The sequence below is a fragment of the Macrobrachium rosenbergii genome, chromosome 6 (assembly GCF_040412425.1).
Source record: "Macrobrachium rosenbergii isolate ZJJX-2024 chromosome 6, ASM4041242v1, whole genome shotgun sequence".
Lineage (NCBI taxonomy): Eukaryota > Metazoa > Arthropoda > Malacostraca > Decapoda > Palaemonidae > Macrobrachium > Macrobrachium rosenbergii.
Window position 1 is genome coordinate 16571297 of NC_089746.1, and position 17277 is coordinate 16588573.

Sequence of the window (17277 nt, forward strand, 5' to 3'; positions counted from 1 at the left end):
AGTTTCATAATAATTATGTTAAGGAGACTTAGGATCGCAGCATAGGCAAAAAGCTCCAGAATCAAATTATTTTTTAAATTAAAATACTACTGAAACTGCTTCATCAAGTCATTAACCTTCATACATTTAACAGTTTGGGAGACCTCATTGGTAAATAAATAAGGTTTGTTAGTAGGAAAAGCTGAAAAGAGTAAAGACTACAGCCTAACATAAGCCAGAAGAATGAGCCCTTTTTGACCTGGTGCGGGGTTGGAGGGGGACTGAACCTGCCTAACCTATCCTAGCTTGACCTAGAAGGCCTTGAAATACATGGCAGTGATATGTACAAGTATACATTCCTTTTTCAACATCAAAAAATTACATAAAATTACCACCAGCAGTATTTGCCAGTTGCAGGTGGCTAGGTATACTGTAGTGTGAATGGGCGATGACAGTTTCATTTCTGATAAAAAGTCAGAATTGTTCAAAACATATGGTAAATTTAAAAAACCTCATTTCAATGGTAATTCTAATACCCACTGCTTGCAAAAATTTTTGTGGGATGTCTTTAACCCCATGGTGTAACCTAGAATATCAGTATATGTTGTTCTGAGTATGCCACGGGAGATAAAACACAAAAAATTGACTTCAGTAACATTATGATGTAAATTATCATGGCATTTTTATTTCATAACTGAAGTTGCAACCATATCCGGAAAAAATCATAACAGGTAACACATGAACTTAACTGTTTCATGTCTAAACAGAAACTAAAGACACAGAAAAAGTCATATCCAACAAATTCCAGGATTATAAATGCTGTGACATTAGCTCCATTTAGGCTGGCAATTCATTTTAGCCTGCAATGATTGATAACCCGTTACATACCCCTATTTGCAACATTAAGGAGGACCTCATTGGAAAATAATAGCCTTAGGTTACTTTAGAGGGAGTTAATGGGTGGGTGAAGTTCAAATCCCCATCAGTCAGGCAAGACCATGTGCCCTATGTCAGGTTCAGTTAGGGAATTTAACATTATGTTGCGTCCCTGTATTTCACCGAATAATTTACAGCTCTCTTGGTTAGGTTATGTCTCCCCTTGCCACAATACTGATGGAATGAATGTCAATTTCATCCAGATTATATGAAAACTATCAAGAACCTATGTTCTTTTGATAATTATAGATTTGGAGTTAATATTTACCCTAAAGTGTAGCTAGACTCTCTTCATCTAGGGCAAAGATAAACTAACCTGTTTCTTGGCTGTCATGAGTAAATGTCCTCTGTTAGACTGCGTGTAACTACTTGAGGTTCTGATGATGTTATACAAATTTCATCATTTGAGATTCCGATGCCATAAAATTATGTCATCCAGTGAAAAAATTAACCATTGATATTTTCAGGCTGCGATTGTTGAATGCTGCCAAAGAGGCTTTTGTTTAAATACTGTACTTGAAATTGAAATACTTGCACAGGGCTTCATGCCAGATTCACCAGGTATCCTATTCTTCTTGAATGTTGTTCCTTCATCACCTAAGTAAAGCCTCATTTTGATGAGGAGAACAAGAAAGCAGTATGGTTGAAGTTGTATCACAGGGTTGTACTTTATTTCTTGTTTTGTCATTGCAAATTTCACAACTCTGGATGCTGTAAGACACCAAAACAGACCTTGGTGTGTAAAAATACTGAATTGCATTTTTTAATTTTGTAACTTGTACCAAGCTGTATTTATCTGCTCAAATGTATGTTTCACATGATGATCATGTTTACCAAGCTGTATTTATCTACTGAAATGTATGTTTCACATGATGATTATCTTATCATGAATTGTAACATTATATTAAATTGGAATGTCACAAGTGGCAGATATTCCTAAAATTTGAGGTACTCTTTGTTTTATTGGTAGCTTATATTTCTTCAATATAATAAGTACATACTGTATACTCTTATTTTTCAGTATGTAACATTACTGCTTAACTGGTACTTTTTATGTCTTGTAAGTGTTTTATAAGTTAACTGTGTTCTTTTTTCCTCCAGGCATACGGTGGGGATATTCCAATATGTGGGATACTTAACACTCGGCCAAATGGCACCAGTGAGTCAACTGAGAAGTATTGCATATTATTCTACAGAGATATAACATCTCTTCCCAGCGATGACAAGACTGCGGTAAGTTATATTTAATGGTTTTACTCAACTTATTGTAGGGGTGTACTAAATACTTAAGGTTCTTTGCAGCATTCCTTCAGCCCCTAGCTGCCCCTCCCCACCTCTCGTTCCTTTACTGTACTTCGGTTCGTGTGCTCTTCCATCCACATTCCACTCTCTTAAGAATTGTTTCATAGTGCAACTGTGAGGTTTTCCACCGGTTACACCTTTACAGCCCTTTACTCTCATTTTCCCTTCCAATACTGAATGTGCCCTCATCATAGGTCTCAGTGCTTAGCCTTTGGTCCTGTTATATATTCTATTCCATTATCATATATAGTGTTTAAGCAGATATGTAATATAATACTATATTGTAGTGCCTAATATTCTTGATGCAATTGTAAATAGTTTTAAGATCTCCCTCTCTAGTGTAAAATTGGAATTTATACTGTATGTCAGTTTTGAAAATAAAATATTGATGTGACTATAGCTTTCGGTTCTGTGCAAAGTTTAGGAACAAAATAATGACAGCAGTATATGTAGAACTGTATTGGAATATTGCATACAGTTTATTACAGTAATTCAGAAACATTTATGCTACTATAGTACTGTGAAAAATGTTGAAAATTGGGCTTAAATTCACTCTTCAGTTGTGGGTTTGAGCCAGATTGTTCCTAATTAAAAATATAGATGGAATAAGACACATTTTATAAAATGCGCATGTCACTTATTTTTCTGTTATGTATGATTATTTGGTTAATGAAGTTGTAAATGTAGTTACTGTTGTGTATTGTGTCTTCTTTTTTGAAGTACTATACTACCCAATAACTCCAAAATCAGTGGATTGTATATGCTGCAGAAAACAAAAGTTTTAAAATGTTGTGTCAAAGAAATTAAGTGCATATACTGTAGCATTACATTTCATGTATAAGTATAGGAATTCTTTCCCCAATTCCTGATACTTTTATAGGGTTTTGATATTACAGTGTTCCAGGTTAGTTTTTCATATTCTGATTTGTTTCTCACATTTCACTCATCATATCCAGTAATGAGTTGGTCATAATAAAGTTGCACCACTTGAATAATGTGCAATAATTGTAGTGAATGGAGAAGTTTTTCTGATAAGGGTGAATAGTTACTTATAGGAGATGAAGATTATGTAAGTTGTGAATAAAATTTTCAGAAAATTTGGATATGAAAAGAGCATACACGTCTTAGCTTTTTATCTTAACTTATGAAAGATTGGTTGAAGGTTGTCAGTGGGCTATCAGTAATCCTTATCCTCTGAAGAATATCTGTTATATTCCACACAAGAGTCAATAACCTAATACAGTATTTACAGTTAAATATCTGTACTCTTGTCCCCCAGGAATATTTCCAAATATCCGATGCCCTCGACTGGAACATCTGTAATGACACTGAGCCTCCCCCTCACCTTGACTTAGAGAACCGCCTTATCTTTGTCTCGTCAGAGAACAACTGCTCTGTAATGGAACGCGCTAGTATAGTGCAGGTATTGTATTGCAACCAGATGCCTTTCTTTGCTGATAAGTACAGGATTATTTGTTGAGTAATATTTTGTATTGTAGATGTCAAAGTTTGTAATATAGTACTTTTTGAGGTATGACTATACCATTGTTATTTTCATGTTATAACTGTGTTGTCTGATTTAATGTTTTTGATATTTTTGTTGTATGTATTTGTAATTGCTGTATTGCAACATGAATTTCTGGTTTCTTGTTGAGGAGGCTGCATTCAGTTGTAGCTGGAGGCTATTGTTGACCATCTAAAAAAACTTAAGTCATTATAATTTGTTTTGAAAGCATTATCATGAAATACGCTGAGTATCCTTAAACTTGGGAAAGTAGGTATTTTTGAAAGAAAAAAGGCCTGTATGTGAAAGAAATAAAAGCAGTAGAAGTAGGGTGCTCTACAAATGTCTGTATAGGAGAGGAACACTTGATAATATTCAAAGAACTATTAGAAATTAGTAGCTTATTTGAGAGAACTTATTTCACGTCAGTCATTGTGAAGTCAGATATGATGCAGGAACACTAATGATGATGAAGTTTATATGAAGTAGGAAACCATATTGTGCTAAATGTTTGAACATCATCTTCCTTGAACCCCTTAAATTACCCTAGTAACTGTGTAAATTATAAATTTTACAGCCTTGATAAAATCTGTAAACCCTCTTGTGCTTCTCAGTTCTTTTAGAATACTTATTTGGTTATTTATATTGGCAATACATTTTCTTGGTTCAGCGCTAAGTAGTGTTAGAATGTTCTGTGTGATAGTTTTTATTTAAAGCAATTTAGCATCCTTTTAATGAATGAGTTATGTAGATTACTCTAGATAGTAATTTTGATTAGGTAAATACCTATCATTGCTGGCATAATCATATTCAGTATGTTTAGTTTAATGTGTGAAGTCAATATTGAACTCTTAGCATGAAGCATCCTCAAATTGAGAATGTACACTTAAAGTTTTACAGATATGTTTTTCATGCAAGCCCATCAACTATATACGGTGTCCCCTTAGGGGGGTTAATGCTGTCAGTGCACCTCATGCGCGGTGCACTGTAGGCATTACAGAAGGTTCTTTGCAGTGTCCCTTTGGCACCTAGCTGCAACCCCTTTCATTCCTTTCACTGTATCTCCATTCATACAGTACATTCATATTCTTTCTTCTCTTACTTTCCATCCTCTTCTAACAATTTTTTCTTAGTACAACTGTGAGGTTTTCCTCCTTTTACGCCTTTCGGACCTTTCCACTCTCAGTTTCTCTTTCAGCACTGAATGACCTCATAGGTCCCAGGGGTTGGCCCTCTGGCCTAAATTTTATATTCCATTTTATACGAAGTACCCAACCCCCATCCCCAGTTCTTGCTGTGCCACATTCACTATACACATACAAATACTTTACATACTCAATTCACAAATGTGGTGAACAAACCCATCAGTCATATAAAGCATGAATTGCAATTGAAGGTGGAGATCATAAAGCTAAACTCCCATACTTTTGCTAATTTGCATTCAAATTTTTATGATGGTAATGTTTAACATTTGTAAAAATAAATATTGTATGTTATTTTTCTCTTGCATATTGTTGTTTGAGCGCATGTCTTGCCAAAAGTTAATGGTACTTTTGGTTTTTCAATTTGAATGGTAATTTTGAAATACAGTACAAACACCACCCTACTTACAAACGAGTTATGTTCCAGACAGCCGTTTGTATGTTGAAGTGTTTATAAGTTGGTTACTGTACTCTTCATGCCCATTCAAGTACAGTATGATATAAAACCAATACAGTGCTGTACGTTTTTTCATCCTAAAACAAATACACTCTACATACAGTACTGTATTTACAGAATAGGCGAACACAACAAAATTTGAATTTACGGCTGGCAAAGAAGAAGGCTCTGAACACAATTTTAATTTGGGATCCCATTTGTTTGTATCTGAATGTTTGAAGCAGATGGTGTCTTATATATTTTTATACCTGGCTGTTCTAGTGCTGAGTTTTGGAGTTCATTGTTGATATTCATTTCAGAAACATGGAGGTGCAGGAACACTTATCGTTGAATCCAAGTTAAATCTGCCAGAACAAGAGGACTTGAACTACAATTTTACCCTGGGATTTATTGATAACTCCAGTTATGTTAAGATAATGGTGAGTATAAATACTTGCCGTTGTTGCTGCATTTAGATTATGCTTAATGGATAAGACTGTCTCATTACTACAGGGTATTTTAATGTGGACATATCTGTTAATCTAAATTTGTTTTATTATTTACTTGTGCTAGAAAAATTGAAGCTCTAACAGGTGCTAGGGACTAAACTTCAATATTATTGTACAGTAAAAAATAGTTTCTGAAATATTTGTGTTGAGAAATGTAGTGTTTACAATCATTTTTGCTCTACAAGTACCATAAAAAACTATTATTTTGTGCTACTTCATTTTGTTGTTTTGTAATGAGTGTACTGTACTGTACTTTCTTTTCAATATGGTATTTTCTCTCTCTCTCTCTCTCTCTCTCTCTCTCTCTCTCTCTCTCTCTCTCTCTCTCTCTCTCTCTCTCTCTCTCTGATTGGTCTGTATGAGAGTTCTGATTAATTAATTTATTTGCTAGGTTTTATTATACCTTCTCCATCATTTTTATTAATGATAGGAAAAATTAAAACACTTGCTTTAACCTTTTTCTTTTTTTGTTAGCCATAGGTCTCATGTCAGCAAAAGATTTTGTATATATAATGGTGAAAAGTTATGCTTAACCCTCTTGATCCAGCAGAGATTTTGAAGTCATACATGCAGTATTTTTTAAGTTCCGTCTTGATTTTGGCTTCGAAATACAGTGCATTTTATTGACAATTATAGCTTAAAACTATATATTTTCAGTAATTTTTATTTTTGTTGTACCTTCATGTGAAGTGGTTAAGTTAAACCAGTCCATGGAGTGAAAATTTTAGACTTGAATAAGTTTGGCCCAGGGGATTACTTTTCAAGTGAAGGACAAAAATCTAAGTAGAGAAGCCACTTGAAAATGAAATGACAGGAAATATTGCTGTCGAAACCATAGGTGTGTTTCAAAGATACTTCTAAATATGATTCATATAATGGATTGTGTTCATATGGGTTATTGAGAGGATTATTTTCTCTAGTACATCTCCCTGTCACTGTCTGGTAATTGTATGCTTTCAAATGTCACTTTCAAAAGGGAAAGTATATAATAATGATAGTAAAATTACCAGACTTCATTGTAAGAATACAGAATTTGCAGGCCTTCAGGTTTTTGGATGTTGTACTATTTCAGTAAATTTAAAAGTACATTATATGTATTGTATGCATAAGTGTTCTTATAAGTAACACCTCAGTTTTAACTTATTTTTTGCTAATATACTATTTTAGATGTGATAAATTTTTAGATGAATCTGTTAAATTAAATGTCAAGCATAAGGCACAGGTTAGTTTAAGTGGAATTGCTGTTAACTGTACAATATCTAGAATACTGTATATTCAAGTGCAGGCTGTAATATAGGTTCTTCGTTACTTAAACAGATGTTGCTCCTTAATAAAAAGCCAGACCTCAAAAGTACTTTTAGTTTTCTGTAAAAGAAAACTATTGTGCCGGCTTTGTCTGTCCGCAATTTTTCTGTCTGCCCTCTGATCTTAAAAACTACTTAGGCTAAAGGGTTGCAAATTGGTATGTTGGTCATCTACCCTTCAATCATCAAACATACCAAACTGCAGCTCTCTAGCCTCAGTAGTTTTTATTTTATTTAATTTTTAAGTTAGCCATGCTTCTGACAACAGTATAGGATAGGCCACCACTGGGCTGTGGTTAAAGTTTCATGGGCCTCGTCTCATACAGCATTATACCAAGACCACCAAAAAACAGATCTGTTTTCAATGGCCTTGATTATACATTGTACAGAAAACTCGACTGGGCCGAAGAAACTTTGGAGCATTTTTTACTTGTTGAAGTTTAGGTGCCACGGTATTAGAATTCTCTGCAAAATTCATATTTTAATTGACATCAACAGGAAACTGCTGATAATGAGACCACGGCAGGCATGTATTCTCCAAAGGATTCTCCCCTTCATATCAGCTTAATTATCATATGGATATTGGCTGTTTTCTCTGTGTCAGTTGGAGCGTTCTGGTCAGGCAGTGTTCGCCATAAGCTGTAAGTTTTGGCTGTTTATGACTGCCTGTTACCTCGAACTTAAAATATTTTCTGTATTGTGAATGACACACATGCAGCACTCTAAAAGTTAAGTGTTTGATTTTGATGTGAAAAATTTCGAAGAAATAATTTTTTATTGTACTGTATGTTTTGGCTGTTTACTGTATAACTGATGATCACTTTTTCCTTAAAATGTTTTATATATTATGAATAACAGTAATATGCTTAGAAAGTTAAGTGTTTTATTTTAATATGAAAAATTCCACAAAGAAATAATCACAAGTCTAATATATTGTTTATCGCATGTAATATCCTCTAACTATTAGACTTGATTCCATTATCATTGTAATGTCTAGTTTTTCTAAGTCTAAATTAATTTCATCACCCTTACATTACAAAGTTATGGTACAATATGTAGTGTTGGGATTTTACTTTATATACAGGGTGTGCTCAATTATTTACTCTATATAATAAGACAAATCAGCTTAAAATACTGGTTTGATTTTGAATAATGATTCATATATGAAAAATGTGTTTGTTAAATTACTCATTTTTAGACCAGTGCATTATTTTACATTACACTTGCTGCTAAATATGGTTGTAGTATACTGTACAAAGTTGATACAACTCATCTATACTATACAAAATAGATATAACTCATCTGTACCCCAGGAATATCATGGTATGTTTATAAATGGAAAATCTGATCTTTAATGCAGTATCTAAGTATTTAATCAGTTAGACAAAGCTGCTTAAGTGGAGAGTTATGCAATATTTTTTAAATGCCTTCTATTATTTTGGCCTATTTATTGTTGATGAAGTTCGGCCAGGTGAGAATTCATAAGAGTATTAGATGAGAACTGTATATCAATATTAATTTCATGCTAGAACCATAAACTGCATACAAGTCAGTTTATAAAAGCAGGTGATTGAAGTTCTTTTTACATGTTTTGTCTCTTTTAGGTACCTGAGTGAGCAGTGCAGTGGTGCAAGTTACGAAGGCCGCGGAGAGCATCTTCAGGAGCCTGTCTTGCCCCAGGAGGAGACCTCAATGAATTTGTCTCCAAAGACTGTTTTGCTCTTTGTTGTGATGATGTGCACCATGCTGCTGCTTTTGTATTTCCTCTATGATTACCTAGGTAAGGGGTTTCTGATTCAGTGTTCTGCTCTTATCAAGGTGACAAGGAAACTTTGTATAGGTCCTCGACTTACGGTGGGGATCCATTCCAGCGCTGCGCCGTAATTTGATTTCCTCCGTAAGTCGGTGTTTCGCCTATTATCGGCGCCTTAACTTTCTGTTTGGCTCCGTAACTTGCTGTGACACTTTACCTTGATGTTGCATCAAGTTACAGTGCCGTTAACTTAATGCCTATTCTTGCCATTAGTGCTGTCAACGGTGCTGTAACTTGATGCAACATCAGGTTACGGCACTGTGAAAATGCTGTTAACAACACTGAAAAAGCACTGTAAAATCGAGTCTGTGTAAGTCAGTGTCGCTGTAAGTCGGTGACACACTGTATAGGTTTAGCCTTTGTCCTACAAATTTATAAGTTTAGGGGTTTTTTAACTGATAATTGGAGTAAAATCAAAGGAAGTAGATTAAAATGAAAGGTGGAAAGCAACACAGTTGTTGGTCAAAAGTTCGTTGCCATTGACTTTATTAATAACCTGCCTGCATTGCACTGCACAAGGTAAGCTGCAATGGGTAGTGCTGTTAGTGCACCTCTTTCTGTGCACTTTAGGCATGACTTATGGTTCTTTGCAACATCCCCTCAGCCCCTACTTGCAACCCCTTTTACTGTCCCTCTGCTCTTGTTCTCTCACTTCCATCTGGCTTTCTACCCTTCCCTAACAATTGTTTCAACATTATTTTCAGTACTGAATAGCTTAATAATGTCCCAGAGCTTGGCCTTTGGCATTAATTTTATATTCCAATTCCAGTGCACCTTTGTAGGTCTTTATTTAGTAACTGCTGTTGGTAGTCCATACATTAGAGGTTAAGTATCACTTTTGAGTTGTGTACTTTCTGAATTTTTTTTATCCACAGAAACTGTGGAATTTTCCCATAGGGAACGTCAGTTATAAAATGAAATTTTTATGGTCTGTATTTATTGATCAGATTTATTTTGAAGTTTCATTTTTTGTCTTATGATTTTTTGTTAACGTTATTGAAATAATAAAAGGGAAGTTATATGCAGACTGACATTCTACTATTGGGGTAGATTTTTGTATTAAAGTTGTAGGTTGATCCTTTGATTGTTTATTCAGGGCACAGTAATAATGTAATTGATATTCTCATTGTGTTTGATTTTCAACATCAATCAGGTGAATCATGCATTGTTTTATAGTGTCCATGTATTTTTTAAGAATTTGTGAACACTTGAAATTTGTTTAAAAAGCATTTAGATTAGGGTTAAAATAAAAAGAAATTCTTAAGGTTGATATAAGATGTATAATTGTGTCTTGTTTTCCTTCCAGTATATATGATCATGGGCATGTTTTGCATTGCATCTGGAGCTGCCATGTTTTCCTGCTTGGAACCTCTGGTATCAAAGATTCCTTGTGGGTCATGCAGGTACAAAAAATCTCTCTTGTTACTGATCATTGTTGTCATCAATTATTCTTATTCTGGTCTCAGTGAGTGTACCAATTATATTGTGGTATTTAAGGCTTTCACTGATTAAACCAGTGTGATTGTTGAAATTATTATTTTGCTTTAATTCTTCAGATTTAAAATATCTTGCAATTCTTAAGATGTTTTTCAAAGTTGAACTAACTTACTTTTGTTCATCACAAAGAACTGGTATTATAAAACCAGCCACACAGATCTTCCATAAATTTTAACAGTCTTTTATAGCCACATGCAAAAAATTGATATTTAAACAAGGTTGATTAGGAAACACATGGAAATTATTTTCATGAAGCTGGTATTATCAGATACTTAGCCCAGTAACTGTATTATTATTATTATTATTATTATTATTATTATTATTATTATTATTATTATTATTATTATTATTATTATTATTAATTATTATTATTCAGAAGATGAACCCTATTCATATGTAACAAGCTCACAGGGGCCATTGGCTAGAAATTCAAGCTTCCAAAGAATTTTATGGTGTTCATTCAAAAGAGGTAACAGAAGGTAATAGGAAATACAGAAAGAAGAGACCAGTTATGAGAAAAGAAGTTATTGAAATTGCAATGGCTAATAACATTTTATTTCTTTCCGTAGGACACCATACTTCAACATTTACATTGTGAGAGGCACACTGGAGTTCAGACAGATCCTGCTGTTGATATTCTCCTTCGGTTTGTCCATTACATGGATCGTCATGAGGAAGGAGCCTTGGGCATGGATCCTTCAGGATATATTAGGGATAACATTCAGGTACAACATAAATGAGTTTTACCTCATGGTGGGTTAGTGTCATCAGTGAACCTCACACGGTTCACTGTAGGCATTATGTTAAATATTTTGCAGCGTCCCCTCAGCCCCTAGCTGTAATGCCTTTCATTTCTTTTACTGTACCTCCTCTCTTTCTTCCATCTTATTTTCCATCCCCCCAACAGTTGTTCCATAGTGCAAGGTTTTACTCATATTACACCTTTACTGTAAAACCTTTTTACTCATAATTTCCCTTTCAGGGCTGAGTGACCTCATAAGTCCTAGCGCTTGGCCTTTGGCCTAAATTTTACATTCCACTTCCATTTTCCAATGAGTCTTATTTCAATAAAGGTGATTCAAATCTCAGTTTATAGAACACTCCATTTCTGTAGTGGTACTAAAATGCCCTTGATTTTTTTTTTCATGTAATATTTCAAATTACTTTTATGTAACATTTTTGAAGTTTTTCCTCTTCAATGCAAATAGGCTTTATTACATGGAAACTAGCCTATATAAATTGTCTTTCACTTTTAAAAAGAAATTTGTTCCTGAGCCATGTAATTTTGAAATGATTACCCAAGTATTATAAAGCATTCTTTTGTCACTAAGTTTTTAGAATTGCTTTTCTTTATATATGGCTATTCATTCATATTCAAATAAGATAATAAATAGTCTCTGGTGCGACTCGTGCCGATCCCCTAGCGGTTCAGGATCCTTCCCTAGTCCCTGTTCATTGACGTTTAGATAACATCTTGAACTTGCTGCAGAACTTGTCTACAACCACCCAAGCGCCTTTGATAACATAATATGATTATTGTCATTTCAGTATCAATGTCTTGAAAGTGATTCGTCTGCCAAGTCTCAAAATCTGTACAATCCTTTTGTGTGGTCTCGTAATTTATGATATCTTCTTCGTCTTTATCACTCCTCTCATCACAGCTGTAAGTACTCTGTACTTGTATAATTGATATTTAGTAGATATTTGATTATTTACAGATGTAAATGTGATCTTAAATCTTAGATTAAACATAGACAGTTGTTTTTATGTGAAATTGCAGTTCAGACTTGTTGGGTATGGCAACATATTTTAAAGGTCTTTATTTCTCACTGATGAATCATATTTTTATGTATGTAACTTAACAAATAATTACATAGCTATTGTTTCTACTTTACGCAGCAGCTCAAAACTTAAAATTCGCGTTAGCGCTCATTTGTTAAAGGTGTAGTTGTACTGCCCCACCCACTTTAGGGAAGGATAGTTAACACAGCCATCATTTCTGCCAGTTGACTGAACTTGGTCACTTCTGTTCTTTTTGGTGGCATCCATCATTTGGTGAAGTACTTTGTTCTTTTGGTAATTGTTAATTAGCTTAGCTAATTCAGACTTCTCTTTTGTGACTTCCCGATTTTGACTTATTAACCATGACAGATGCTAGCCTTTCTAGTATAAGGTATTGTAGTAAGGGCTGTAAGAATAGATTGACTTCAGCCAAATATAACAATCATACTGTTTGTAGTTCGTGCAGGGAACAGGTTTGCTCTCCCGAACTTTGCTCTGACGAGTGTAAAGACTCGGGTAAGGGAAAGTGGAAGAGACTATATGCATACTTAGACAAATTACAGCGTGACACAGTTAGGAAAGCGACTGCTAGGGCTGAAGCGAAGGCTTCCGCTAGTCAGGCCTTGTCTCCAGGGATTGATGTGACTCCTTTACCTATTCCTCTAACACTTGGAACTGCTTTTTCCCCGATCTCAAGTCCTCTGACTTTCCCTGCAACTCTGATCCCTGGCTCTCATTCCTCTGATCCCAATGCCATTGCCAGCCTAGAAGTGCATGTGGACAAGAAATTTGATATATTAGTGAACACGGTTTCCCAATTGGGAATTCAGTGTTTGTCCTCATGGACAAATTCAACAGTGTAAGTGCAGTGTCAGTGGAGGGGGCGGCTACTCGCTCCACTGATGCTCCTAGACCAAGGTCCCTGCTAAACTGCCCTTGCTCACCTGGGAGGAAGCAAACTGGCAGTCCAAGGGAGGTCGGTGGGGTTTGCCCACGACTAGTCGTCACCTCATCCGAGCCTGTTGTCTGCCCGTCCCAGGTCTCGAAGGATCACTGTTGGAAAGGCATCCAAATGGACGTACATGCGTTATCTTCTAGTGACTCGGACTCTGGCATTCATAAGTGAGGTCGGCAATTCGCCAGTGTTTCAAGACCGTTGAAAAGGTCTGGTGCCCCAGTGGACGAGGACGTTCCCCCATCTCATAAGCAAGCGTTGAATAGTGCTCATAGTCCTCAGCCCTCCTGTAGCTTTTGGGAGTCTCCTCAAGCTTCTCACTCCCTTTCAATGGACATCTAGCGCCACAGAGTGTGTAAAGAAGTATCCGTTAGTCCAACATATGGTTATCATGTGTTCGAACGTCCAGAGTCCAAGGGTATAATGCCCGATTATGAGAAATCAGTGTCCGAGCGGCATTTGTTAGAACGTCCATTGTCCAAGCGTCCAACAAGTGGATGTCCAGTGTCCGTGCTTTCCAAGAGTGATCGTGTTTTGTAGGATTGTTCTGCGCTTGGACATCAAATGTCTGTGTTATGGACGCCCAGTTTCCAAGTGTCCTCCCTTTGGAAGCATAGTGTCCGAATTGCAGACTTCAGATCTGTCCGCCGGATCAGTGAGCGGATGTCCAGGGACCAAGCGTCCAGTGTTATTGGGCGCCAACGTTGATGTTTGTCCACCTTCCAGCATCCGTCCGGCACCACAGGTGGGACTTGCTGTCTCTGGTGTGACTCGTGCCGATCCCCTTGCAGTTCAGGATCCTTCCCTAGTCCCTATTCATCGACGTTTAGATAACATCTTGAACTTGCTGCAGAACAGATCTACAACCACTCACGCACCTTCAGATCCTCCGATGTCCCTGATTTCTTCCGAAGAGGAACCTGTAGAGGACGACATTCCTACATCGAACTACACGGCCCTGTTGCGGATCTTGCTGGTTTGCTACCCTGACTTCTTTTCTCCAGCCACCCCTTCTTCTCCAGGTTTGGCGTTTATGATGCAACAACTGTTAGGAGTGGCTAAATTGTCACGTATGGTCCTGTCTTCCTCATCCAGGAAAGCTTTTACACGTATCAACATATGGCTGTCAGAGAAGAGGGATGTTGGTACAACTGTGTTCTGTGCGCCTCCTTCTTGTCTGATACATCAGAAGTATTTATCCTATTTTACTTGGGAAGTTCCATCCTTGGGAGTTTCGGCCTCCTCTCAAGGGAACTTCACCAGTCTCATTGACGCTACTTGTCGGTCAGCCTTCTCATCCGCCAGGATTTTGTTTACCTCATCGTAAGTGGACCATTTGCTGAAAGATATTTTTAAGGTTTTCAAGGTTCTGAGTTTCCTCGATTGGACCATATGTGCGCTAGCGAAGAAGATCGAAGACTGCGCATCACTTCAAGAGAATTTTGCTTCAGACTGGCTGGGGGTTCTGGCCTGCGCAGATCTTGCAGTGAGGGACGGTGCCCATGAACTAGCCACCATTTTCACTACTGGTGTACTGAGGAAATGACTTATGGTGCTCATTCACCTCTAAGGGAGTCACTCCTTCTCAACTTTCTTCCCTTCTGTTCGCTTCCTTGGACAGCAACGGCTTATTTCCTCAAGAGACTTTAGAACGGGTGGCAGGAGAATTGCAGAAGAAATCCACCCAAGATTTCCTCGCTCAGTTTACCTAGAGGACTAGGATCTCGACACGTCCTTCTTCCACCGCAGTTCCTCCAACCAGGAATACTTCTCCTTTCCCTCAGCAACCCTTTCGAGGGAGCAGAGGTCGTGTCCAGTCCCATCCGAGAACTAATCTGCGTCCAGTGTGACTCAACAAACAACCCTCTAACAAAAGCACCTTTCACAAGTGAGCTACTTGTCCTCCGTGGTCCGATGGGAGCAAAACTACTTCTTTTTTGGAACAGATGGGAATCAAGGAAAGTAGATCCTTGGGTGCTTCAAGTCTTACAAGAGGGCTACTCGATCCCTTCAGGGAGAAACCTCCCTTAGTAACCTCTCCCATCAAATTGACAGCCTACTCTGTAGGCTCAGAGAGGTTTTCAGCCCTGTCTCAAGAAATGTCGGCTCTGCTTGAGAAACAGGCAGTGGAGGAAGTCGAAGACACAAGCACAGAGGGATTTTACAACCGCCTCTTTGTAGTCCCCAAGTCATCAGGGGGATGGAGACCTGTCCTGGACATCAGTGCTCTGAACTTCTATGTCCAAACTACAAAGTTCAAGATGGAAACAAGTCAGTCGGTCCTGTCAGCCATCCATCAGGGTGATTGGATGGTGACAATAGATATCGAGGACACTTATTTCCACATTCCAGTTCACCAGGATTCCAGGAAGTATCTGAGATTTGTGTTCCAGGACAGGGTCTTCCGGTTTCGGGCCCTGTGCTTCGGCCTCTCCACAGCACCTCAAGTTATCACCTGGGTTCTTGCTCCTTTAGTGAAGTGGCTACACCTTAGAGGAATCAACGTGACCTTTTACCTGGACGATTGGCTCCTATGCTCCCCATTAGAAGCACAATGCACGGAGGACCTTCAGAAGACCCTTCAACTTGACAAGACCTAGGATTGCTGATAAACTTCAAGAAATCACAATTAATCCTCACACAGTCGATTCTTTATTTGGGGATAGTGATAAATTCTCTGAGTTTTCAGGCTTTCCCATGCCAACAAAGGATTCACAACTGTATTGGGAAAGTTCGAGAATTCATATCTTCCGTCTTGCTCAGCCAACACTTGTGATCTTTGTGGGAGCAATGTCGTCAGTCGAGAAGTTTGTACCTCTGGGCAGACTACACATCAGACCCCTTCAGTTCTATCTCAAAGCCAGCTGGCGGAGAAAGCAATTTCCAGATTCGTTCATCTTCAAAAATACCCCTGAAATCAAGGAGGACCTTCGATGGTGGCTGGCGAAGGACAGATTCGAGACAGGGATGTCACTGTCTCCTGTGAACCCCAACCTAATGTTGTACTCCGACGTGTCGGATCTGGGTTGGGGAGCCCTTCTCAACTGCTTGGGAGTATCAGGTTTATGGTCCCCAACTGAAAGAGATTTGCACATAAATGTGAAAGTATTGAGGGCAATACACCTGGCCCCTCAGTTTTTTGTGACAGAGGCCTTCTGGAAAACAGTGGTGGTACTTTCAGACAGCACGACCGCACTGGCCTTTATAAAGAAACAAGGGGAACCCACTCTTTTTCACTATGCAAACCAGCCAAAGACTTTCTTCTATGGGCACAGAACATCAGGACCATCATTCTGACCTGCTTCGTCCAGGGCAAAATGAACATTCTCACAGATGAATTAAGTCGCAGCAAATGGTTCTACCGACAGAATGGACACTCATTCCACAGGTGTGCACCGACCTGTGGAAACGGTGGGGAAAGCCGATGGTAGACCTGTTTGCAACACCAAGGAACCACCATCTCCCTTTGTACTGTTCCCCGACTCCAGATCTGCAAGCATGGGCGACCGATGCCATGTTGCAAGATTGATCGGGTCTCGACATCTTCGCCTTTCCTCTCTTCAACATGGTAAGAGAAATGTTGAAGTTCAGCACCCACAACAATGTATCAGTGACCCTAGTGGCTTCCTTTTGGCCACACAAGGAGTGGTTCCTGGACCTTCTAAGCCTACTAGTAGACTATCCAAGGCTCCAACTTCAGAAGAAAAATCTCAGACAGCCCCATTTTCCTCGTTTTCACCGAGGCTTACCCACTCTCACTCTGACAGGCTTCAGACTGTCAGGAAACTTGTCAGAGCGAAAGGGTTTTCAAGGAAGTCTGCAGAAGCTATCGCTGGATGTAGGCGACGATCTTCTGCTGCAGTCTACCAATCGAAGTGGACAGTCTTTTGGAGCTGGTATTGAGACAGAAATATATCCTCTACTCAAACGACTATAGCTCTGATCGCAGATTTTTTGCTGTTCCTCAGATCCTGGAAAGGTCTAGCCACGTCAACCATCATGGGATACAGATTTATGTTGAATTCTTTCTTCAAGCACAGAGGAATAGACCTTGCATT

General features: G+C 38.0%; 1 protein-coding gene across 2 annotated transcripts in view; it reads left to right on the top strand.

The window, feature by feature from the left end:
* The window catches only part of LOC136839227 (signal peptide peptidase-like 2A), a 53468-nt gene that overhangs the window by 1325 nt on the left and 34866 nt on the right, over positions 1 to 17277 (top strand). For both annotated transcript variants that reach the window (XM_067104968.1, XM_067104969.1), the window contains exons 2-9: positions 2017 to 2148; positions 3497 to 3640; positions 5680 to 5799; positions 7671 to 7813; positions 8777 to 8952; positions 10292 to 10388; positions 11052 to 11207; positions 12031 to 12145. In XM_067104968.1, coding sequence (XP_066961069.1) covers positions 2017 to 2148; positions 3497 to 3640; positions 5680 to 5799; positions 7671 to 7813; positions 8777 to 8952; positions 10292 to 10388; positions 11052 to 11207; positions 12031 to 12145 — 1083 coding nt within the window. The remainder of the gene's footprint in view (positions 1 to 2016; positions 2149 to 3496; positions 3641 to 5679; positions 5800 to 7670; positions 7814 to 8776; positions 8953 to 10291; positions 10389 to 11051; positions 11208 to 12030; positions 12146 to 17277) is intronic.